This window comes from Diplodia corticola (assembly GCF_001883845.1).
Source record: "Diplodia corticola strain CBS 112549 chromosome Unknown scaffold76, whole genome shotgun sequence".
In the NCBI taxonomy this organism is placed as follows: domain Eukaryota; kingdom Fungi; phylum Ascomycota; class Dothideomycetes; order Botryosphaeriales; family Botryosphaeriaceae; genus Diplodia; species Diplodia corticola.
Genome location: NW_017971555.1, coordinates 67051 through 91680, shown reverse-complemented (window position 1 = coordinate 91680; position 24630 = coordinate 67051). Strand labels below are relative to the sequence as shown.

The window sequence follows — 24630 nt, the reverse complement described above, 5'->3', positions numbered from 1 at the left end:
CAATCAACAGTGTTTGGCCCCCACCTCAGACGCGCCACTACAGGACACCTTCGGATTCAAAGGATCTCACAGCCTTGCCATGATCCAAACCTCACCACCGCGCAGCGCCTCAACCTAAGAGCTCAGAGCCGAGCATGTGTGAGTATCTGAACCCTCAAACACCTGAGGTCCACTGATTTTCAGGACAGATGCGATAAGATCGCGTGCGCGTCAAACCAGCTGGAGGGCAAGCGCAGAGGATTCAGGTCAGAGTCGCCGATGGTCTGGCATTGTATGTCATATCAACAAGGTGCGACCGCCATGTTGGCCAGGACTGACAATCACAATGCATTTGTTAGCTCCCCTTCCACGCTGCCCAGCAACTCGATGAGGAAGCGGCAACCGATGGCAGCAAGAGGGGCGAACCTTCGCCCGAAGATGGAAGTCGACGAAATGAGGGAAATGACGTTGCAAATTCTGCAAAGCTCATTTCGCGTCCACCTGGAAGGCCTGGCTCTCAGGTTTCTACCGATAGGATCGAGCGTTTAACACAGCCAAAGCGATTCATGAGCAGATCCACTTTGGAACCCTTTACTATCATGACGAGGTTCCCACATGACATCACCCCGTGGACGCAGTTCAAGTTCGTTGTGCTGGATAGCTGGGTCAAGCTCCTGTATCTGGCCACGCCCGTTGGCTTTGCCCTTTACTACATCAACACGAATCCCATTGCAGTATTCTGCATCAACTTCCTGGCTGTTGTTCCCAGCACGGCTGCGTTAGGCTTCGCGGTGGATGAGCTCAACCTCCACTTTGGCGGCTTCGTTGGCGGTTTGATAGGCGCGACCGCCGGGTATGTCATGAACTTCCCAAGGTAGCAGTTGTTGTATTGACTCGACGGCAGAAACGCGGTCCAGCTCATCAGCTCCATCCTGTTGTTGAAATCCAGGCAGATTGTTGTTCTGAAAGCGTCCCTGATCGGCACGATCCTCTCCAACGCGCTTCTCATGACCGGTGCGGCGTTTTTCTTTGGAGGTATCAACCGTGTTGAACAATACCTCAACCACTCGGCAACGACAGCAATCACTTCCATCCTCCTTCTCGCGAGTCTCAGCATGACTCTCCCTACGGCTTTTCGTCTCCTGACCGCCACGGCCCAGAAGTCTGTGCTGAAGCAATCGCGTGGCGCAGCAGTCATACTCATCGTATTGTATGTTTGGTGGCTTCTCTTCCAATTGAAGACGCACTCCGTGATGCTTCGTGAGCCTATTAAAAAGATGAAGAGGAGACCCAAGGTCGAATTGGTAGGCGTGGGAGGCCGAATACACGAAGAACGTCTTCTTCACGATGAAGATGACGAGAAGGAACAACGAGCACCTGTCCTCACCATTACCGGCTCTCTCATAGCCATAGCAATATCGGGGGTTCTTGTTGGATTCCATGGCGAATTCGCGACCAACAGCGTGCAGGGACTCTGCCAGCAAGCCGTCATTTCGCAGACTTTTGTCGGCTTCTTCATCTTCCCCATCATCAGCTACGATGTCGAGGCCCTGAAGCTGGGTGTAAAAGATGAGCTGCCTTTTTGCATCGCCCTAACACTAGAGAGATGCGTACAAACGGCATTGCTTGTTATCCCGTTCTCGGTACTCCTCGCGTGGATTTTGGGCATCGACGAGATGGATATGGATTTTGGGGGGTTCCTCACCGTAGCACTGTCTATTTCTATTCTCCTTCTAACATACGAAATACAGAATGCCAAGTCGACTTGGTAAGTTGAATCGTTACTGATGCATATTCAATCACTAACATCTGGCCAGGTTTCAAGGACTCAGACTGGTAAAAATCTACGTTGTCATTACACTTGCGACATTCTACGTCCCCTGAGAGTGATGAGTTCAAGCTCTTGGTCCGGGACATAACCATCTCTACTGCTGGAATATATCTCAATCATCTCCGCTATCCTCCGATGGATAAGTTTATCATTTTAGTCATGAAGCGCGAATCATTGGTTAGGATAGGTCCGAGTCCGGTTTGAATGACTGCAGACATGTTTAATTGATAACCACTGAGAATCACTCGCACGACCTCTCAAAATGTTCACCACCTAATCAAATTATCACCACACTCCTACCACACAATTTTCTCCTCCAAGACCAAGGTCTGAAATGGCCAAGCCATCTCCATTACCTCCTCGCCTGTCCAGCTGCCTTCAACTCCTCCACCTCGTATAATTGCGCCGTTCCGTCGAGCTGTACTATCAAGTGGGAGCCCTGATTCCCCCGTCAATCTACGAAAGGGTGAAGCGGATGCATCCAGCGTAAGAAGTGGCTGGATGGATGACAGTACTGATTCTGGTGAGACAGAGTTGCGTCTTGGGAGAGCTGTGTTGTCAGCAGCCGACGTAAGCAGTAATGCCAGCTGTCGCACCTTTTCATGATTCAAGTGCTCAAATTCTCAGACAGACGGCTAGAATTGTTAGATGATATGCAGATAATCCAGCCAGTTCCAGTACTCCCCACACACGAACTGTTATTCCCGGCGTTCCTGCCACCGCAGCACTACAGCCAAGCCCACAGCCAAACTTGCCGAGGCTGCCTGAAGCTTGATCAAATGAGGCGAGGAAGGTGGAACCTCTTGTCGAGTTATCTTGCCCGTTATAAACAGAAATCAGATCATCGGAAAAGTTTTTATCATATCAGATGGTGGAAAAGCGGGTTTCTTGCCTGTTCAGCTGTAGCTCGACGGCGAATTCCCTGTTGCAGCCTCGGAAAAAAAAAGCTAGCCGAGGACTGGATCACACGGCAGAACGGGCGCTACTGTTTTGAGTGGCTGATCTTATCTGATCCAGTGCGGGTTTTTTTTTGTTTTTTTTTGATAACAAATATCCTGCCCAATCACAATCCCAAGAGTGCGCAACCACTTGCCTGCGTTATTGAACGACGTCTGCAATTCAAGCAAAGCTATGGGCTCAGAACTCCCGTGTGGATCATTACGACAAACATTCATGATTTGGCTAGTGCAGAATACTATTAATAACACCTACTCAAGAGCGCTCGAATCTTCTTGCGGGGAACCCGGTGCGATGCCTATACCCTAAGCTATCATGGGACGGTTTCTTGTTAAAGTCCAACATAGTAGCTCCAACTCAAATCACTGACCAGCATTCTTAATATATACACAAAGCGACCTAAAGCGTTTTAAATGCCTTGATACCGTGGAATAAAGAAGAAACCTGGCTCATTTATGATGGTTCAGAAGGCAACACGGACTTCCCGGGATTGCGCGTACATGTGGTATGCGCCCCACAAAAAACTAAGAGGGCCGAAGATAGGCAGTAACGAAAGTGGGCACCCAGAGCAAGGTGGATGAGAATTTTGAATCTTTTAGATTGCCCTACTCCGGACTCGCCTCTTTTCCAATCCCATTTACAGAGAGATCAAGTCGTGATTCCTCTTTTCCTAAGAATGTTACGCACGTCATCTTGGCTTCTGGCTTTTGCCTTTTGTTCCATCGAGACCCTCGCCGAGCTTTACAAACCCGATGTTTGGAGCCAATACTGCTTTTATTCAATCTACCACTGCCTAGACTCCTTGTCCTGGACCAACGATGGCTCGTCGAAAATCAAAACCCAAGAGTGTACCAACATGGCTCTGGTGTCTTCCATCTACGCTTCTTGTAAGGTCTATTGTTCTGTAGACCAATTCGAGAAAGGTTTGGAGTTCTGGCAAGACTTGTGTCGTCATAGCAAGTCTGAATTGATCGACCTTTCTACCATTTCCGCCAACTTTACGCAACCATACATAGATCAACTCCCAATGGCCGATCCTGAGCGCAATAGTACCGAACAGGTCTCTGAACCAGTTCTTCTCAGCCGTGCGTACTTTGAGAGGTCCTACGAGAGCTATGTACGTCCCTTGAGACATTACGGGCCACGACTATCTCTGACTCCATGTAGAGATTGAAGTTGGAGTCGAGTCCACGGAGCCGACGGTTTGGCTGGGCTCTTGATTGCTATTGGGGCGGCATAGTCCTCTTGGGAATCTTGAAAGCCTGCTTTGGTACCTTCGCCGACCGACGTACGTCTGCTACCAGAGGAGACATTGAACATTCGGGGTCCGTGACCACCAAGTCAAGAAAACCATTGGCTCCGTTTGTCGAGGTATGCTTCTGGCTCAAAACCCATATCTTCGTCCCTGCGACTATCGGAACACGATGTCAGAGACGATTACTCGAGTGCACGATACCCAAGCGTTCTGTTTCGATGCCGATCATGGCGTTCTGGTGTCTCTGTATTGTCTTGGGGGTTGTCGGTTATCCTACAATAGCTAACAACACACTGTGAGCAACTACTGCCATCTATCGACAAGCGTGCTGACGAGGCTCAAGCACACCGAACATCCACCAGTACATTTGGAATGCGGTCGCTGTGCGGTGTGGCTACATGGCATACTCTCTCTTACCTTGGGTGTGGATGTTTGCACAGAGAAACAACATATTCATCTGGGCTACCGGGTGGAGCTATGCGACTTTCAGCGCTTTCCATCGCCACTGTGCAAGAGCGGCGACCATCTTCTCCATCGTACATGGCATCTCATACTCGGTCGTGTACGCGCAGTATAGTACGTGCAATTGAGGCTTCACCATAGCTTGCGAGATTCGAGCTGACACATGCAGAGCTCACGTATCAAACCTCCTTGGCGAAGAATTGGTTCCGGTTCGGCATAGTGGTAAGTCTATTATAAAGTCAACGTCTACCTTGCGTTAACACGGCCGTGTGCTCTAGTCAGTAATTCTCATGTCCTTACTGGTTGCCTCTTCTGCAGGCTACCTCCGGGTCCGTTACTACGACTCGTTCCTCGTGGTGCACATCTGTTTCTGTATAGTACTGCTATACTCACTTTTCTTGTTTGTACCGCCCCTGCTACCGTACGAAATGGTGCTTAACAAAGCGACAGCCACACTTCAAAGTTCACCGACGGCGAATACAACGTCTATCTTTGGCCGCTTGTAGCCATCTGGTCTTTCGACCGTCTTCTCCGCATCGCACGCATCTTCTACTGTAATTTTCGGGTCAACTTTCGCGAGGACGGAGCTGTATCACCTGTCCATTCGGCAACTGTGCGCTACGACACTTCCAGCGATGTCATCCGCATCGACATGCAGCCCGGTCCATGGCTCAAGCCCGCGCCAGGCCAATACTATCACTTGTATCAGCCCTTTGTTCCATTCGGCTGGTGGGAAAACCACCCTTTCTCTCTGGCCGCCTACCAGCAGCCGCCTCCCTCGCCAGTCGAGCAAGCCGGCACTACACCATCCAGTGCCGCCGCCGCATCATCCACATCCTCCTCCTCCTCCTCCACCACCACCCACTCCTCACCCAACGCCACCACCACCTTCACCTTCTGGATCCGCCCCCACACCGGCTGGACCCGCCGCCTCCGCAACCAATGCCTCGCCTCCCCCTCCCCCTCCAACAACACCATCTCCCCGCGCCCTCTCCTCCTCCTCGAAGGCCCATACGGCCACCCCCACCCGCCCCTACTACGACTCCTACACTCCTATTCCTCCTCGTCCTCCGCCGCCACCCCCACCACCATCACATTCCTCGTCGGCGGCACGGGCATCGCCGCCGCCGCGCCGTACATCCTCGCCTTCGCGTCGTCACGCTCTGCCAGCATCAAGCTCGTATGGGCCGCCCGGCACGCGGCATTTCTGCGCGACGTGTGTCGGAACGAGTTGGCGGGAGCGTTGCGGCTGGGCCAGAGCGGGGATCAGGGGGCGAAAAACGTAGAGGCGGTGTTGTTTGCCACGGGGGCGGGGGCGGAAGAGGAGGAGGAGGAGGAGGAGGAGGAGGAGGATGCTGCGGGGGAGGTCGCGGTCAGGCGCGGGCGGCCGGATGTGGGCCGTGTTGTTGCGGAGGCGGCGGAGGCGGCGGCGGCGGAGGGTGATGGAAGGGCTGTGGTGTTTGTTTGCGGGCCGGCGGGTATGGCGGATGAGGCGCGGGAGGCGGTGCGGGGGGAGATGAGGAGAGGGTGTCGCCGGATTGAGTATGTGGAGGAGTGTTTTGGGTGGTAGGACTCTCGTGGTGTAGTCGCGATGAGTTGACCATACCGTACCGCTGTCCACCAGTCACGCACTGGACAAAATAAAACAGTGTATTATCTTCGCAGCTGGTGGTGGCCGGCCATCTGGCGCCAGCCTGCAGCGGCACCACCACTTCCCCCAGCACTATAACATCCTCGTTAGTGCTTACATATCGCAACACCCTTGTACTTAGGAACGTGTACTGTATGTATATTGTAACAATTTGAATTGCTATTCACATTTTCTTTCTCTCATTCCAATTTTGGTTCCATATCTCCTTCGTCTTTCTCCGTCACTCGGTGATCATTCTGTACTGGTTATTTCCCATCTGTTCTTGATACGCCTCAGCCATTCAGTGAAGTGGACCTCTTGATTTTTGAGAGTGACGTAGCCTTGTACAAGATCTTCAGGATCGTCTCCAGTAGGTTTGAAGTACTCATGGAGAGGATGACAGAGACGAAAGATGAGTTGCTCGTTCTGCATCGCAGTATAGCAATCATCACAAAGGTCGGCCTTGCAGAATCGGCATACTTGAAACGTCCGCCAAGGGCAGCTCCTCCCACACGCGTCGCAAGCAACCCCACACCGTCGATACTGAAGAAATAGAGATATTGCAGCGCTGGCGTCTTCGTCGTCGACTCCGGTAGTCATGAGGGTCTCGGCCAAGATCAGAAAGCCTTGGATGTCGTTGACCTTCCACACGTCTTCGAGAAGTACTACCGCTTGCGAGATGTTGTTTTTGAAACGTTCGTGCGCAACGTTCACGGAATCCGCCCTTAGATGCCAAGCAGATAGTATCAATGATGAACAATGGGAAAACCACTAAATTCGTTGTTCTGGGTCGACTTCCTTTTGAACGGACCTGACAAGCTCTTCGGCGATTGTGTTGGCTTGGTCGAATGCATGAATTGTTTGTGTAATTAACGCTCGTGTGAAGTATACGGAAGATAGATGCCTCGTGGCATTTGCTTTCGCGCGATGAGTGATAGATGTATTGAGGTTTCCGCCTTCCCATCCGAGAGTTTGAGTCTAGAGTTTGATCGCTTCTCCTTCTCCATCGATACTTTGGAAGAGAAAGCTTGCGAGGTAATCCTGAAAAATTGGGATGAATAGTTTGTCGCGAATGAGCTTCGCCTCCTCTAAGCATTGCCGGAGGATGGGAATTATGTGATTCGAATGCTCCTTTATGGAATGGACACTGTTCTCTGGTAGGAGTTCCAGTATAAGCGGCTCATATCGATCCTTCGATAGATACCTTGAAAGCCTTAACTCGCCGGTTGGTATCTTCTCTTCTAAAAGCTGCTGAAGGTATACGTAGAGAGACTTGTAATCCGAGGCGTCTACTAGGTACGTGAGGAGGGACTTGACGCAAGTATGGTGAGCGTCTTTATCGACGTCCGGGTCCGCTCTTGCGTACTCTATGACTTTCCTTACCACTTCCATTGTGTTCTCAGATATGAATTGACGTGTAAAGGTGGTTGCAGCCTCGAGGATGTGGGTAGACGCTGTGGTCTTGCTTTCCATCATTCTATTGAGGCACGTGTGGAACAAATCCTGGGCCTTAGAGAATCCCCACTGTTTGGCTAGAATTTGTGCCAGATTGTAACTTGCGAGATGTAGATCTGGATCCTCTTCGAGCGCCCTTTTAGATTCGTTTATACTTTCTCCCCAGTGATGATGATTTCTGAGTACCTGGGCGACGCGGAGATGGTACTTTGTATTCTGCTCGATGTTAAAGTCTCTCGCAATTTGTGTAGCTCTCGACTTGATCTTTTCAACATTTGAGACATTTCCAGTTACTTTAGACTTAGCGGAGGTAGAGACCTAGAGATAGTTAGGCTTGTCGGATAGCATGTTTAGATTGCCCTTAGGCATGGATTCTTATGTCGTATAATAATAGGGACCTACCTTTTGCATGTATAAATCCAAGAACTCGTAATAACGGTATGCTTCCGTTTCTGACAGCTCGTCTAGCCATTGTGATGCCAAGACTCGTGTTAATGGTTGGAGGAGTTTGAGCTCTGGAAGATTGTTGCTTTTAACGCCTGTCGCTTGTTTGGGAATCTGTGCGCTAGAGCCCGTGTTTGATTGGACGTTTGGAAGCCATGTATAGATCCGTCGCATGTAGCTTCTATCGAGGAGCCATTTATGAAGGCTTTCGGATCCTATTCCGAAAACCCAACGTTTGAGAATGTCCTTACTGCGAAATATGAGAGTGAGAAGCTTGTTTATCTCTTGCTTGGTTTCTTCTGAAAGCTTCTTAGTAATTGCTTCGGCGGCGTGGAGATGAAAGTTCCTCCTTGCGTAATGCAGAATGTTGCATGAGTGCCACTTTTGATAAATAGACTCCTCGCAAAAGAGTGACATGTAGAAACGGGCCATTTTAACATGAGCACCGTGCCGGTCTACACGGATACTGTCAGGGTACGAAGATATATTAGCCTGCTATGCCTGAATAAACTCTAATTGGGTTTATTCTAGTACCTCTTTTAGCTCCCGGAGGGCCTGCATACGCATGGTGTAGTAGGTAAGGGATAGTCCTTATATTATAAACCTAATTAAGGGAAGACTAGTAAAAGCTAGAGACTAGAAAAAGTCGTAAGTTCGATTCGAGGCATTACCCGAACGATTTATATTACCTTAGTTAGTAGCGAGAAATTATTAGTCCTAATAAAGTAATAGCTTCTAGCGCGGCTAGTATATTAGAAGTACTACGTAATATATATCTACTCGAGGACGAGCGATCTAAAGAAGGGGAATAATATTAGAATACGAAGATATATTAGCCTACTATATCTAAATAAACTCTAATTAGGTTTATTCTAGTACCTCTTTTAGCTTCCGGAGGGCCTATATACGTATAGTATAGTAGGTAAGAAATAGTCCTTATATTATAAACCTAATTAAGAGAAGACTAGTAAAAGCTAGAGACTAGAAAAAGTCGTAAGTTTAATTCGAGGTATTACCCGAACGATTTATATTACCTTAGTTAGTAGCGAGAAATTATTAGTTCTAGTAAAGTAATAGCTTCTAGCGCGGCTAGTATATTAGGGGCACTACGTAATATATATCTACTCGAGGACGAGCGATCTAAAGAAGGGGAATAATATTAGAGTACGAAGATATATTAGCCTGCCATGCCTAAATAAACTCTAATTGGGTTTATTCTAGTACCTCTTTTAGCTCCCGGAGGGCCTGCATACGCATGGTGCAGTGGGTAAGGGATAGTCCTTATAGATACTGTGACCCGATCTGCTATAGTTTCGGAAATAGTCTTCGATCGACTGCTGACTGAATTCAACAGTGACATTTCTGAAGTGTGCTGTCTGTCTTCTATCCCTTTTCAACTTTGTCGAGAGGATCTCCTCCCGACTGAGAGGGAGCATAGCTGACTTGGCCTGATCGATTTCCGTGGCTGGTTCATCCGACGCCGGTCCGTCCACCGCCGTCAGACGAAAGAGCGATGGATATGTCTTGAGTGTGCCTTCGAGATCAGAAACTCCTTGTCGATAACGGTCTTTGATCTTGAAGATACAATCCAGGTCTTCCAAGGTAATGCTCTTCCTCGAATATATGAGCCACATCAACAGAGTATTCAAAACTTTGCAGACGTTGTCACTGGATGCCCGTTCAATGCGATTGACGATGGATTCGATCAGTCCAGAATCGGTCTTCGGCGGTTCCCGGATTATTTGTTGAATATTCCTGGGTGAAGGATCTCTTTGGATCGAGCCGATGATGATGGAGGCCCAAGCAAAACTCTCCGCCAGACGACTCAGTCTTCGACTCAGTCTTTTTGTGTGTTCTTCCTTGTCTTCAAGGTTGACCAAATGGAAGTGGATGTATTGACGGATGTCGTTTTCCAACTCTTTTTTGGTGATCTCATGATGATTGAGCCCTTCATGTGCCTTGAAATCGACTTGGTCAAGACGAGACATGATCAAAATTCGGAAAATAGGGCCCTGCGTGGTTTTGAGTTCCGCTTGGGGGCTCCGGCCTGAATCCTGATAGTCTCTCATCAGTTTCAGGAAGGCATCGATATGCTTGTGATCCGTATTAGTTGTGTCCAAACCGTCCAATACGAGATAAATCCGCTTTGGATCTTCCTTCAAGTCGGAGGAATTTTGCGCTTGAAAGTCTAGGAAGAGTCTCTTCCATAGAACTGTGGTGCTCCTCAACTTTCTCATGTTGTCTGATTCCTTTATGACTCCGTCAACGTGCTTTTGGTAGGCTCGATCTTTGAGCGAAAGATCAAATGCCCAGGTGCGAAGCACATCAGGAAGCTCCAATCCTTGTCGCCCAAAGAAAGGAAGAAGAATGTTCTGCTCATCTTCATCGCCCTTGGATAAAATGCGACTGATGATGTTTGCGCACAAGTACGTTTTACCGAAGCCAGTAGGACCGCTCACCAAGAGAACTGGTGTCCTTCCTTTCTGCCAGTCTTTGTACTCAGTAGTGGCTTCGATCCAGTTGCCGGTATTGCCAACGATGGATCCTTTGATACCGTGGAAGAACTGTATGCTACACTCGGCTCTAGGGCTCAGGGCCTTTTTCCGCTTTTCCTGTACTGCATCTTCCCACTAGTTAGTTTATTACCGGGACAATATTTGGAAATTTACATACTTTCGGTATCTTTTGGCGAGATGTCATTTTTAGAGTCTTTTTGCATGACCCAGTTCCGGGTTTCGGCCATGACTATATGCCCTTCGAATCTTGCATACCGGTCAAGGTCAGCTTGTTTGACCTTCCATTCATCACCTCCGAGGAAAAGCTTGACTCTTGTCCATTGCTTGCCGCTCGCTGCTGAGGTGATGAATCCAAGGACTTCCAGCATGATTTTCAGCGACTTCGCCAGTGTGTCTCGCAGGGGATCGGTCATCGTTTCTTGGTGAATTGTCAATCGCATCATGAAGAAGTCGAGGTGTTCGAGCATCTTTTCGATAGCATCATGAGCTTCTGATACGCCCTTACAGGCACTGAAAAAGACGGTTGAAATCCCAAAGAGTATACTGGCTGGTGGAAATGCCTTGTTGAAAAACTGTCAGCGAACGAAATTTTGAATAAAATACGAACTTACCCCCTTGACAGCATCACCAAAGACATTAATCGTCGTCTCTCCGAACTTCATGGCCATATCCATGGCTTTGTAGAATTTTTCATGACGGTTCCGATACTTTTCGAATTTCTTGACGGCCACTCTGATTCCATTCTGCTTTGGTTCTGGGGAAAGAACTTCAAAGACTGCATTCCAATCTTTGTGTTCCTTGCTGTACGCACTGAACGCCTCCTTCCACAGATCATATTTGTCGTTTTTGAATGAGAGTATGCCAGAAGTTTCGGATTCCACGGAGGAAATCATGTTGGACACCAATGCTTCAGGTGGAGCAGATGAGGATCGAGAAAGTCCTGAGCCTAGAGGAGGAGGTATTGGCTCTGCTTTTGGAAGGTCTCCAGTTTGAGGAAGAGAGTGATCAGATCGTGAACGCACCAGTGGTGCATCCGGAGGAAGAGAGTGGTCAGATTGTGAACCCGTGAGTGGTACATCCGTAGGAAGAGAGTGATCAGATCGTGAGCTCACGAGCGGCGCATCCGGAGGTTGGACAGGTAGGTAAGAGACAGATATTGGAGGCTCTGGTGAACCAGACTGCATCGGAGAAATTGGGTTCGGCGCAGAAAGTTGGGAAGGAATTTTCGCTTTCTTGCGAACTCCGCGTAATGTCCGTTTGAGACGAGAACAACTGAAGAACCGCCGCTTTGGTTGATCCATAGGGTTTCTTGCGGAACCTGATGAGCTTGAGATGCAGAAGTGAACTCAAGCGACATGACCGTCAGTATTTAAGAACAATCTGTCAATCTTCAGCCCTGGTTTGAAATCAGCTACGGAGATTTGTTGGTGCAAAAGAAAGCAATGTGTGCTGCGCCAGCAAGGAGAGGGAGATGAGTAGATTTGGTAACTCCGACGACTGATTTGGCAAGTGCTGGGCGATCTAAGTCAATGAGGCTGAGAGCTGAGAGAAAAGCAACTTCATCCTCGGTTGTTGTAACCTTAGCAGGCAAGAGATTTACGCCCCCACCCTGAAACCCTGGCTACTACGTAGCAATGGATTGAAGGAACCAATAAAATACAAAAAGAAACGAAGAGTACCGATGGGATTGTGCGGTGAAGTGAAAATAACCAATCGAATTTTGCAGCGGGGCTGAGCAGGAGCATGTACTCGTAATTCTCGCTTCAATTAACTATGCGTGAATACTGCGCTGGCGGACACTGATGCAGGGTGGACAGCTCAAGTGGAGATCAGGGGCGAAAAGCCTCTCGGTTGTTTCGGTGCCAACGTGTCACTAGAACCTATATTGGAAGTAGCATCCCCTAATTCTCGGATCGCCTCTTGATATCGGCGTTGATGCGACATGCGCCAAAGCAAAACCAAAAGATGAGTGGTGGATTTTTGCCTTGTATATGCCGGAGAACTCCGACTAGATTGGGTGGGTTCGTATATGTACCGGACGTACATGAGACATTTGCCTGGTGATGAGGATCCATAGAGTTGCCAGGAGTAATCCGTAAATCAGTATGCCCTTGCCACTATTCTCTCCTACCAACCGCAAGGCTGTATAGGACGAATAAGATTTCGCCTCAGCGGCAGTGGATATTCTCTCACTTCCGAGCAGAAGCATCGATGAACCTCTGTGCTCTTGGGCTACCTCACAATACACCTCTGCATAACATCTATACACGGAATTTACCATCACTCCTCAAAACATCCCAATCCGCTACAAACAAGCAGCAAACCACATCCCCACCGCCTCCATCATCCCTACCCCTCACACCCCCTCCCTCCTCCTCACATCCACCATCAACGGCGGATTCGCCAACGTAAACGAATCCTGACACCCGCCATCAAACTCCTCGGCCCCCTGCCCCTCCGCCAAGCTCAAATCGAACCCCATCACCACCGCCGCCACCACCCCACGCATCTCCATATACGCCAACTGCTTCCCCGGGCACGTATACGCGCCGCGCGTGAACGGAATGAACGGCACATTCTCCCCCGTGAGATCCAGCCCCTCGAACCGCTCCGGGCGGAACGCGTCCGCATCCTCGCCCCACAGCCTTACGTCCCGATGCAGCGTCCACGTCGGCACCGACACGACGGTGCCTCCGGGGATGAATGTGCCGTCGGACGGCAGCGTGATGCCCGCCGCGGGCGTCTCGCGCACGAGGCCTTCGATCGCCGGCGGCTTCAGCCGCAGCGTCTCGTTGATGACGTGGTCGAGGTAGCGGCACGTGGCGAGGGAGCGGAACGAGCGGTCGGGCAGGGCGCCGAGGGCGGAGCGCAGCTTGGCGAGCGTGGTTGGGGAGAGGCTGAGGTAGAAGAGGGCGTTGGTGATGGCGGAGGCGGCGGTGTCGCTGCCGGCGAGGATGAGGAGGATGGAGTCGTTTTCGATGGAGCGCTGGGTTTGGCGCTTGGTGGGGTCGGAGGAGGGGGATGTGCTGGAGGTGGCTTGGGTCTTGATGATCCAGCTGGCTATGTCGGTGGGGGTGTCGTTGGCGGCGTCGAAGTTCTGGGGTGATGGGGTTAGAGGGTGGAGGGTGGAGGGGCGCGCGCGGAGGGGATGGGAGCTCTCACCTTTTGCTTCAGGCGCATGGTGTCGTGGCACCACTGGAAGAAGATGGCCATCTCGCCGATCAGTCCGATTTGGCTGATCATCTTGAAGAACCACGGCACCGGGCCGAAGATGCCGTACATCTTCATTGTGGCACGCAGCGCCTCGACGGACGTGGCCTTGCCCTCGATACTGACTGTCCCTTTGCCGCCCTTGACCATGCCGAATTCCTGGTTGTAAGCAACACGGCCCATGGCGTCGAAAGCAAAGAAGCTGATCCAATCCGTCAGGTTGATCGAAGTTCCGGCCCGGGCTTCGAAAGCTTGAACAAGATCGTTGATCACCTCCTGGACCCGGGGCTCGTAGTCGGCAAGGGCTGGAAAGAATGTCAGACAATCCATACGGAAATGTGAGTGGGCTGCTTGCCTTTGCTGCTGAATCCTTTGTCGAGGATCCTTCTCCTCCAGGAGTGAAGGGCGGGGTCGGTAATGAGTAGCACCTGTCTGTCTTCCTCGGCTTCGGGCGCATAGTGGTACCAGGTGGCCCGTCTACATTGCGACTTGGCTCCGTACAAGAGAGGGATAGCCGAAGGATTGAGGATAGAGAGCTCACGCGCCCCGATCCTGACATAGTCGCCATATTGCTTGTGAAGGCTGTCTACCTTGCGGAACAGACGAGCATCGGACTTGACCGCTGCGTGCAGTCTGTAGAGAGAGGTCAACACGCCCTGCCACGGACCGCGGAATTGGCGCAGAGGCGAAAAGAAGAAACGGTAGACGGCGGTACTGCCAAAAAACCCGGAAAGGAATGAGGCCGCAAATGTGAAGACCACACGGGTGGTTGTCAAGAAATCATGACTGCGGATGAGGTAGAGGAACAGCAGAGACAAGGCCAAATTCCACAGGCCGACAAGGCGCCAACCATAGTTGTCCAAGCGGAGCTTGAAAATCGACAGGTAAAGAGTTGAACCGAGCACTGCCGAAGTCAAAGGGAGCGCAGCCGAGGAAGCCATGTTGGCGGAGAACTGTGGGTTAAGCTTCAGATCTCAAGTGATGGGCGTCCGGGTACTTATGCAACCGGGGATTTCATTGCCATCACTTGCCGAGCCTTTGCCTAGCTTGAGTGCGGGCATAGGTACGACTTTGGTAAGGTGGTGTGGTTTTTAGAGGGCACATTTTGGCCCCCATCAATTACCGATAGCAGATAAGCATGGATTCGATCAAGTCTCGAACAGCAATCCTTGTTTTTGTCAGCACTAGCCGCATAAGAGGCAACCACTCCGGGACAACAGACACGTCCTGAGATTCTTACTGGAGCTACGTCCGTACAATGCACCATGTCCGCGAACCCCGCAACAGCAGGTCGATCAACGATACCCAATGCCGAGCCACAAGTCTCTTCTGGAAAGCGTCCTGCATCTTCTGCCAATGGATGGAAGAAAAAACTTCTGCATTTCAGCCCCCACGCCTCAATCGGTCCGCCAGCGTTTCAGTTCGCTTCCTTTGAACAACCTGAGCAGGCTAGAAGCCTCTGTTGGAGGACAAGATACGAATACGGACGTGCTCTCACATCGCTAACGAAGATCATCCTTGACTCGAGCTCGCCACCCATCCGCACCTAAACAATCCAATCTTCGGCACTCACGATCACAGGGCGCCAATTGTTATGCCTACCAAGCGCGAGCGAGGTGCTGAAGATCGCGTACATATAGGCATTAAACAGGTAGTCCTACTTTTACTTGGCTTGGTAAGGGCTTGAAGGGCTTAACGATAAAAATCAAGGGTAACCGCGCGAGAGATTTTCGTTCTTACAATGAAGACAACGACAAGACCACCGACATCGATTAGAACTATGCGGACTCCTAAAACAATGCAATGCAAGATCCGTGGTCTGAGCCCTGTCCGCTTCCACAATCTCGTCCTGGAATTCAAACTTTCCCCGGTAAGGAAATGACTATTTCTTAATCGGGTAAACGAGTTGACCGGCTTACAGAAACACTGCCGACCCCCGAACCATCCAGCACCACCAGCCCTACTTGTGCGCGTGGCGCGCATGGATGATGGCCGTTCGCAGCGCCGTTTCTGTTGATGATCCGATATCTGGCTTCGCTGTGGGCAGCCAACAATGCCACGGTGGGCGGCTCAGCGCGAATGGTCCCTCCACCCACCTTAGGTATGTGGTTGGTGGTAGTCAGATCGACCGGGAGCGAGCGGCGGGCTTCCTCTAAAGGGCGTTTGGCCCAATCAGTGTTGCCAGAAGGCGGGTGATGTGGTCTCCGTGTCCGAGGCGTGCTATCGAGACGAATTGAGCGAGAAACATGAGGCCATCAATTGCGCGACCAACCCCTCCCCCCTACCTACTCCTTCAAATCATAAGCCTCCACCCCCTCCGTCCCCGGCTCCTCGACGTCAAAATCGAACCGATCGGGAATCCTCAGCCCCTCCCGCGCATAGTTGTAATGATCAGCCGTATACCGCACCACGGCCGTCCCATCCCTCCACAGCCACAGATCCTTCGTCTCCAACTGCCACTCCTCCAGCCTCCTCCTCATCTCCACCAGCACCGCACCCGCCTCCGCACCCGCATCCCCCTCCACCGCCAAATTCCTCAACTCCAACGGATCCCCCTCCAAATCGTACAGCTCCTCCGCCGGCCGTCGAAAATAACTCGCAAAGCTCCGCGGCCCCACCCGCGGCGGCCGCGCGTTGCGCATGCCCTCGAACGAGCGCGACGCGTACAGGTCCATGGCCATGGGGAAGTCGAGCTTCCAGCACACGTTGCGGTGGTACTTCCACCGCGGCGAGCGCATGAAGCGCGTCGGCCAGTAGTTGGTCACCTCGTGGAACGTGTGCGACCCGAAGACGCAGTCCCAGCCCGGCGCCGGCGCCGTCGCCGTCGTCGCGTCCGCGCGGCTGCTGAGGAGCGGCAGGACGGAGCGGCCGCGGCGTTGGGTTTTGTTTGGGGGTGCGTTGGCGCCGCCGTGGCCCGCCCAGTCGAGGAAGGTGGGGAGGATGTCGATGTAGGAGATGAGGTTTTGGTTGGGGGGGCCGCTGGGGGCGATGGAGACGACGCCCGGGGCGCGCAGGAGGAAGGGGAGGCGGATGCCGGGTTCGAAGAGGGTGGTTTTGGAGTTGATGAAGGGGGGCCCGTTGTCGGAGAGGAAGAGGACGAGGGTGCTGTCCCGGTGGGCGGCGGCGTCGAGGGCGGCGAGGATGAGGCCCACGCCCTGGTCCATGCGCGTGATGGCGCGGTAGTACTCGGCGAGCTCCTGGCGGACTTCGGGGATGTCGCTGAGGTAGGGCGGGACCTCGACGTCCGAGGGCTTGTATATGTGGTCCTGGAGGCGGGGGTCGTGGTTGCCGTCGGCGTTGCCGAAGCCTCCGCGATGGGGTATGTGCCGGTGCGGGTCGACGAAGCCGACGGTGAGGAAGAAGGGCTTGTTCTCGTCGTGCGATGCTTGGAAAAAGGCCGAGGCCCGGTCTGCTATGTAGGCCACATTTCTCGAATCGCTCTCCTCCCGCACCTGCCACGGATACTTATCATCGGGGCTGACGTGGATTTTGCCCAGGATTCCAGTCTTGTATCCGATATCGTTGAAAGCCTCGGGAGCGGTTTCGATATTTGCAAATGTCTGGAAGCCATTGCGCTCGAGGTTGAGTCCGTAGCTTCCGGTCTCATGGGTATGCAAGCCCGTGTAGATGACGGTTCGGCTGCCGCTGCACGACGCCGTGCTGGTGAAGGCCATGTCGAATTGGGTCCCGGACGCAGCAAGGGCGTCCAAGTGGGGTGTCTTGATGGCCTTGCAGCCGTAGCAGCCCATCTGCTCTCTGCCGAGATCATCGGCGATGAGGAGTAGAATGTTCTTTGGTTGACCCATCGTTCGGCGGGTGGCAGTCCGAAGCTGCTGTAGGGAATTGGCAGAGTGGCAGTCGAGTACAGATGGTGAAATGGCTGCTGTGGCCTGAGGGGTAGAGCAGCGGTTGTCCGAGGGGCTGCGGGGATCGCGTCATCCGATCTATTGTGTACTCCTCTCAATAAGGAAAGTGGGGTGGTTCATCAAACAGACATGCGTCTCGACATTTGAATCACATGCAATCGCAGCAAGGATGCAACTGCATCAGCATCAATCTCCGTCCCACCGTAAATGCAGAAGGAAACAAATCTACTGTGGTCCTTTGCATGGGCAGTCGAAGGAGATGGTCCAACGTAGATGAAGGTTCAAACAGCTTTGTTTCATGACGAGGTGAACCAGATGTCTGGACACAAGATGTGAGTGTCTAAAGTGTAAGAATGCATCCAGATGTTGGCTTCTGCTACCCATGTGGGTGGGTAGAATGCGAGACACAACACCGCAAGATGGGGGGATAGCAGGAGCAAAATCAATGTCATTATGAAGAATAAGCTGAATCAAACCTTCTGACTGAAGTCAACTCATCTGACCTAGCATCTGGGTCCTTTAAGGACGGATGCAGCGGTGATTTGAGCCTTGATCGCATCATACGCGTCTCGCTCTCCTGTTCGCAACAGCGTGCGGGCAGCCGCACCCATGTCCATAAGCTTGCGCCACGACGGGAGCATGTCTCTATTCTCGCTCCGTTGCAAGCACCACAGGATTAATGCTCGCATGTCGTCCACGAGCTCGAAAAACTTCTCTTTATGATCCCAATACAGCTCGCCGCCGCCACGAGTGTCACAGGCGAGGACAGCGGTTGCGAAGGCAATTCCCACGTTGAACTTGTCAGTGTCGCACTTGTCCACGCAGGTCGGGAGAGTCTCGTCAAAGAACGGTTTGAGGATGTTGTGCTCGTACACACGGTCGTTTTCCCTGAAGGCAAGGCATAGCCACGTCTCAAGGCGGCGAGTGAGAGCTTGTCGAACTGCTTGCCGTTCGCCATCTGAACGTTTGCGCTTGCCCAGAGCCGGACATGAAGGGCCGTCGACAACGGTGACATCTTCCGGCTGTCCTTTTTCAGGGGCATGTCCCGGATCAGACAGCACCGAGTCCTCGGCCAGGAGGGAGTTGCAGGGAGAGGCAACGCGATGGAAAATGCTGGGGGGTGGTGATCGTGGCACATGGGTCTTGGATGGATCATACGGTGGGAGCTCCTCGGTCAAAGTCGAGATGTAGTCGGCAACGCTAGCCGAGATTCGATTCTTCTCACTTTGGTCCTTCTCACGGCTGCGAGGCTTCCGCCCACTCTCGATATGCTCCCGGCCGACCGTCATCACGTTCCGACCTCCGTATACGCCTGTTGTTTTTGGCGACCATTCTTGAAGCCCTCCGATGTGTAACAAGTTGCGGACAATGGTCAAGCCTGCTTCAGCGTAGCCGCTTGGACACATGTAGAGGGCAAATTCTCTAGACTCGGACAGGGAGAAAAGACCGCACAGAAGATCGAGCGAAGTGTCGGAGCAGGTTGAGAAACGGGCTTTTTCTTTCCAGGGCGTAACTACCACGCCATGCTGGCTAAGAATAAAATCGACGCGGATGAGTTTACCGGACTTGGTCAATCGTGCCTCACTGACGGCAGCTTTGACGGATTGATCCCCGACTTCAGAAACGTCCATAGGGTGAAAGCTGAGTGACGGTGCGTCGGCATTACACGAGTGAAGGGGCACCAGGAAATCAAAACATCTCTGCTTGCGGCTTCCCCCTCCTTTGACCATCACAGACAAGCCCAATCTTGCGAATATGCGTTTCTTGTCCTCGTCCAGCAATACCGTAAACATCAGGTTGGGATCCTGTTCGTTGAAGGGCGTTGGGCATCCGAGACCGCACAAATCCTCTGCGTTGTTCCGCCATGCTGCCACAACCACCTCTTTCAGGATGGGCTTTGGGGACTGGGGAGGCATGGTGGAAAGAAGAAGAGCGCTGAGCCTGAAGACAATCAGGAATCAACAGACCGAAAAACAAACCTGAGCCCCTGCTATTTGCAGGTTACCCGCCCTCCCAGGCTTCGAAGCAGCCTTGGCTTCTTCGACAGCCAGTAACACAGCAGCCCAGATTGTGCCGAAGGACCGCCGCCGGCAAGGAACTCTCGAAGCAGTTCCAGGCGCCGAGACCGAAGGACCGCCGCCGCGTCAGCCCTGATCGAAGCAGCTCCAGGACGTGCCGAAGAGCCGCTGACGAGAAGACTGGGCGAAGCAGTTCCAGGTACTCAGGCCGAAGGACCGCCGCCGTAGAGAACCAAGGCGAAGCAGTTCCAGGCGTGGCGTCAAGTACGAACGCAGTCGCAAAGGCTGAGCAGGAGCAGTTCCAGATCGTACCGAAGAACCACCGCCGACAAGGAACTCTCGAGGCAGTTCCAGACGCCGAGACCGAAGGACCACCACCGCGTCAGTCCCGATCGAAGCAGCTCCAGGACGTGCCGAAGAGCCGCTGACGAGAGGACTGGGCGAAGCAGTTCCAGGTGCTCGGGCCGAAGGACCGCCGCCGCAGAGAACCAGTCGAAGTAGTTCCAGGTGGTGACCGAAGGACCGCGGCCGTGCAGAGCCCAGGGTGCGCGTGAGGCTCGACGCCCGACCGTGGGACAGACGGCGTTGGCAGTGTCGGTGTCTCGATGGCGGTGACGTGTGTCGCCGTTCGCAGAGATGGAATAATAGCGGGTTGATGGGGGGCGCGTTGCGGGTGGGGTGGAGAGATGGGAGGAGAGGGCGCAGGACGAGGTCGAAGTGGACACGTTCGCGCGTCGGAGTCGGAGTCGCCGATGCCGCGCTCGCCCCGAGTCAGCCTCACCGCCCAGACCAGGCACGTGATGTAAGCGCGTTCTGCCGGGCGTTGGACCCAACGGCGCGCGCCCGAACGTCGACTTCGCTGCAACACCCGTCACCCTCACTCTCCTGCCGTCCAGCGCATCATGGCCGATGCTTCGTTGATCGCCTGCCGCGGCCGCGGGTCGCACCTCTGACCCACTCCGGCCGGTCTCTCGAGGATTTTCTGATCGTCCATCGCCGTGTCGTCATGGCGCCCCCTGGGAATACGAGCTGCGAGTTTGAAACCGAGACCTGCCACCTGCGCCTACCGAGCCCCTCGCGTGGCTGATGGCTCGCTCTGCCGAGTGAGCACGGCGACATGCGGACATATCGAGAGCAGGGAGGAGAAGATGGTTGCGTGTGGGCTGCAACGGGGGACGGGTTTCGTCGATCGCATGCCGAGTGCAGGGCCGCCGTTGGACATGGCTGCGTCCCGTCGCTGGCTTCGGCCATGCCATGTCTGAGCATACCGGTCGACTTTTGTGGCGCAGCTTCCCCTTTGAGGGCGGAACAGCCGCGAACCCGCGCTTCTTGTTGGTCGGCCGGCGCAGATCCATGGCCAGCTCGTCTCATACGGACCAGGCTGCGATCACGGTTACATGATCGGCCTGAGTCGCTAGCGCACGGCCAAAACACGTGTGCCTCAAGCTGCGATGAGATTGCAACGCCCGGCTCGAGAGGGAGGTGTTGAACCCTCTCCCTCGCACTCACGCCGTCCTTCGCTTGGTCCTCGCCGTTGACGTCAAGCGCTGCCCGTAGCCTGTCAAGTCATAATTAACATTGCCGACTGCCACTCGACTTCTCTCTGTGCTGTCCCCATCCCGCCCGTGCCCGACCGTCTTCGCGTCGTCTCTTCCGCCCTTTCCACCGCAGACTCCAGGTCCATGACCAGCACCACCGACAGCGTCTCCTCGACCTCCAAACGGAGAGGCGCAGGGCCCCTCACCACCGTTTTCAGTAGCGTCTCCGAAAGTTCCCCACCCCGCTCGGAACGCGTACTGACGGCCGACCAGCAACCCCGGAGTTTTGCGCCTCGAGCGCATGGTATGTATCCGCTGCGCCCGCTGTGCCCACCCTCGGGCTGATTCACTTGTTCAAGGAACCACTATGACACGCCTGCGCTGTCGAGTTCAATATGCATGCCAAGCGGCTTCACAACATATTGGAACTACAAATACGGGTGTGTTCCTCTTTTGAAGCACGACCCCCCGCGTTCTCCGCTCACGACTCCCAAAGCTTCTATAGCCCGGCCATCTGCCCTGAGAGCTACACGCAAGGATGTACCTTTCCCGCCACAGCTGCAACATTGAGCAACGGCACACCTTTCCTCGGCGGGCCTCTTGAGGATGGCGAATCTGCCATAATCTGCTGTCCAGCGTAAGTCTCCCCGACCAAGTGCGACGAAGCAATGCCGGCTCAAACTGGCCAACAGAGGATACACATGCATGGGCTCCCCGAGCACGGACGTGTACGCCTGGAGCAAATGCATCGCGACGACGGCGTCGACGTATACGATGGCGTACCCCACCGTGTCGGCCTACACAACAACGCCCCTCGTGTTCGCCATCCAAGTCCGCTGGAAGGAGGCCGATCTCAACGCTCTCGAAACAAACCCCACCAAGTCGGGCGAGACCATCACGCCGACAGCAACGTCGACATCAGCGACGGCTGGAGCGACAGCCGGAGCAACATCATCCCTCCCGACCGGAACCGCAAGCGCAACGAGTGGTGCCGGCGCTTCATCACCTGACGACGGCGATGGCCTCTCCACAGGCGCCAAGATCGGACTGGGTGTCGGCATAGGCGTTGCAGCCGTGGTCTTGGGAATCCTGGCATACCTGGTGTGGAGACGGAGACGGGCAGACGGGCGGCAACTGGTGAGCACGTCGCCGGAGGGCGGAAGCGGAGGGATGGGAGGCACGAAGGGAGGGTTCAGCGAGCTGCAGGACACACAAATCGGCGAGCGGGGGAGCACGTCGGGCGGGAGAGAAGAAGCCACGGAACTGGAGTCGCCCGAGGGCACGACGTGGAACTCGAGCACGTGGGGAGGGTCGACGATGATCTCGCCGCTCACGCCACGACCGGAGACGGGCACGACGGCGACGGGTGCGGCAGGGGAGGCGACGGAAATGGAGGTGCCCGAGACGCGGCACGAAATGGCTGGGCACGTCACGGACTTTGCGGAGATGCCGGCGAGTAACCAGTTCGTGGCCGAGCTGCCGGGGGACACGCCGGTGCAGCATCGCGAGAAGTGGTCTTGATGTTTTTTGTTTGCTTCCGCATAATACCCTGTTGATGTCGACCTAATTTGGCTAGATGGGATCAGGATCCTTTGGCGATACTCCAGTGGCTACCCTGGACTCGAAGATATCCAAACGTAAATGTAGGTAATTAAAACTGTTCAAACACGTCTAGATGTAGGATCCTACTCTCCATGTAAGAGAGATGTAAGCGGGTTGACGTCCTTTTACGCCGGTTGTGGCGTGTGTAGAACGAGAATGGCGGGAGGCGGAGAAGCCGCATGTAGGAATGAAGGGGTGGATTTATAAGCAGGAAGCTAAGCCGACATATGGGAGACCACGGTCCATGTCTCCCACCTCGGTCCTGCTGAAGGTAGAGGAGTAACAGCATAGCTGTGGAGCTGTCCTGTCAATCAATGGCGGGAGCAAACGGCGCCAAGAATCCTCACGCTCAACTCTCCGCTTCTTGCTTGGAATGGCATTCATACCCTGCGTTACTCATTGTCCTCCTTTACTATATGGAACCGAATCTGCTTCACCTACCTATGGGGGCCCAGGTCATCCAAACATACACACATCAACGTCAGCACACGTGCTCCCCCTTTGCACGCAATCAATTTCCTTCGCAACCGCAGGAATATTCATATCTCGACCCCCAACGCCTCATACACGGCGCTCACAAGCCCCTTGGTCCGGTCATTCCCAAACCCGACATTCTCCATCTTATTCATCACATAGGCGATGGTCAGCCCCCTCTTCACATCCATGATGCCCGCCGACCCGCCCCAGCCGCCCCAGAAACACAAGCGGCTCTCGTCCCCCTCGTCCGGCAACCAATTGGCAATGGTGTCCTTCCCGGCCAGCCCCAAGCCAATCCCAATGCGCATGGGGGCGCCAGTCACGAGATCGACGCCGCGCGCCTGCTCCTCGAACACCAGCTCGACCGTCTCCCGGGACAGCAGGGCCTGCGACGACGAGGGGCGGCCAGCCAGCGCGACGGCCGACAGCAGGCGCGCGACGCCGCGGGCGTTGCCGATGCCGTTGGCGCCGCCCAGCTCGGCGCGGCGCCAGGCGGCCGTGTTGGCGGCGGTCGCGTCCGGCGGCGGCGACCGCATCGTCTTGGCCGCGATGGACTCGACGCCGGCGGGCGGCTTGACGGTGGCGTCCATGGCGGGCGGCGGCACCGTCTCGGCGATGCGCGGCCACAGCGCCTCGTCGGCGCAGCCCAGCTGGAAGTCGCCGTCGCCCGGGGTGGCGGGCGCATGAACGAGGTCCTCGGCGATGAAGGCGCGCAGCGACTTGCCCGTCACGCGGCGCACCAGCTCGCCGTTGAGGTGGCCGTACGTGAAGGCGTGGTAGCCCGACTGGCCGTTGCCGGGCTCCCACCAGGGGGCCTGCGCGGCGAGCAGGGCGGTGGCGCGCGGGAGGTCGCAGACGTCGTCGAAGGAGAGGCGCGCGTCCCAGCCGGACACGCCCGACGTGTGCGAGAGGAGGTGGCGGACCTGGACGTGCTGCTTGCCGTTGGCCCCGAACTCGGGCCAGTGCTTGGCGACGGGGTCGTCGGGCGACACGAGGCCGCGGTCGATGAGGACGAGCACGGCGAGCGCGGTGATGCACTTGGTCGTGGACCATACGGTCGTGATGGTGTCGCGCTCCCAGGCGCGGGTGCGCGAGGCGTCGGCGTGGCCGCCCCAGAGATCGACCACCTCTTGCCCGTCGAGGTTGACCGTGAACGAGGCTCCCAGCTCTTCGCCCGAGTCCAGATACGACTGGAACAGCTCCTCGACCTTCTTGAACCGGCTGTCGCACGTGCCCTGGACCTTTGCCGCCATGGTGGAGGTGGGGGGGTGTGGATGGAGGGGTGTGGGCGGCCGAGGATGATGGCGGATGCCGCTTGGTTTAAATACAGTCTTTCCCGAGGCTTGTGGATCTTCTGCCCTCTTACGGAGGCCGCCCCGCTCGCTCTGGA

The 24630-nt window shown here is 54.3% G+C and overlaps 8 protein-coding genes across 8 annotated transcripts; 3 read left to right on the top strand and 5 right to left on the bottom strand.

Moving 5' to 3' along the window:
* Positions 1 to 134: 134 nt before the first annotated feature.
* On the top strand, positions 135 to 1863 carry BKCO1_7600030 (calcium proton exchanger; the record flags this gene model as incomplete). The annotated part of the gene is made up of 5 exons (XM_020278994.1): positions 135 to 138; positions 189 to 271; positions 339 to 832; positions 884 to 1747; positions 1797 to 1863. The coding sequence occupies 5 exons, from the start codon at positions 135 to 137 to the stop codon at positions 1861 to 1863; spliced, it is 1512 nt and encodes a 503-aa protein (XP_020125913.1).
* A 1931-nt stretch (positions 1864 to 3794) lies between these two features.
* BKCO1_7600029 (fre family ferric-chelate reductase) lies at positions 3795 to 6054 on the top strand (the record flags this gene model as incomplete). Its single annotated transcript, XM_020278992.1, has 6 exons — positions 3795 to 3884; positions 3935 to 4317; positions 4366 to 4598; positions 4654 to 4706; positions 4763 to 4884; positions 4935 to 6054. 6 exons carry the CDS (start codon positions 3795 to 3797, stop codon positions 6052 to 6054), a joined length of 2001 nt encoding a protein of 666 aa, XP_020125910.1.
* A 3188-nt stretch (positions 6055 to 9242) lies between these two features.
* On the bottom strand, positions 9243 to 11713 carry BKCO1_7600028 (nacht and tpr domain protein; the record flags this gene model as incomplete). The annotated part of the gene is made up of 3 exons (XM_020278991.1): positions 9243 to 10630; positions 10687 to 11089; positions 11141 to 11713. The coding sequence occupies 3 exons, from the start codon at positions 11711 to 11713 to the stop codon at positions 9243 to 9245; spliced, it is 2364 nt and encodes a 787-aa protein (XP_020125909.1).
* Positions 11714 to 12885: 1172 nt separating this feature from the next.
* On the bottom strand, positions 12886 to 14680 carry BKCO1_7600027 (cytochrome p450; the record flags this gene model as incomplete). Its single annotated transcript, XM_020278990.1, has 3 exons — positions 12886 to 13626; positions 13692 to 14015; positions 14072 to 14680. The coding sequence occupies 3 exons, from the start codon at positions 14678 to 14680 to the stop codon at positions 12886 to 12888; spliced, it is 1674 nt and encodes a 557-aa protein (XP_020125869.1).
* Positions 14681 to 16024: 1344 nt separating this feature from the next.
* BKCO1_7600026 (n-sulfoglucosamine sulfohydrolase) lies at positions 16025 to 17545 on the bottom strand (the record flags this gene model as incomplete). Its single annotated transcript, XM_020278989.1, has 1 exon — positions 16025 to 17545. The coding sequence occupies one exon, from the start codon at positions 17543 to 17545 to the stop codon at positions 16025 to 16027; it is 1521 nt and encodes a 506-aa protein (XP_020125908.1).
* A 563-nt stretch (positions 17546 to 18108) lies between these two features.
* On the bottom strand, positions 18109 to 19521 carry BKCO1_7600025 (putative lim domain-containing serine threonine-protein kinase; the record flags this gene model as incomplete). The annotated part of the gene is made up of 1 exon (XM_020278988.1): positions 18109 to 19521. One exon carries the CDS (start codon positions 19519 to 19521, stop codon positions 18109 to 18111), a length of 1413 nt encoding a protein of 470 aa, XP_020125907.1.
* A 1784-nt stretch (positions 19522 to 21305) lies between these two features.
* On the top strand, positions 21306 to 22682 carry BKCO1_7600024 (uncharacterized protein; the record flags this gene model as incomplete). Its single annotated transcript, XM_020278987.1, has 5 exons — positions 21306 to 21378; positions 21435 to 21465; positions 21521 to 21601; positions 21658 to 21798; positions 21854 to 22682. 5 exons carry the CDS (start codon positions 21306 to 21308, stop codon positions 22680 to 22682), a joined length of 1155 nt encoding a protein of 384 aa, XP_020125906.1.
* Positions 22683 to 23302: 620 nt separating this feature from the next.
* BKCO1_7600023 (beta-lactamase) lies at positions 23303 to 24493 on the bottom strand (the record flags this gene model as incomplete). Its single annotated transcript, XM_020278986.1, has 1 exon — positions 23303 to 24493. One exon carries the CDS (start codon positions 24491 to 24493, stop codon positions 23303 to 23305), a length of 1191 nt encoding a protein of 396 aa, XP_020125905.1.
* Between the last annotated feature and the right edge of the window lie 137 nt (positions 24494 to 24630).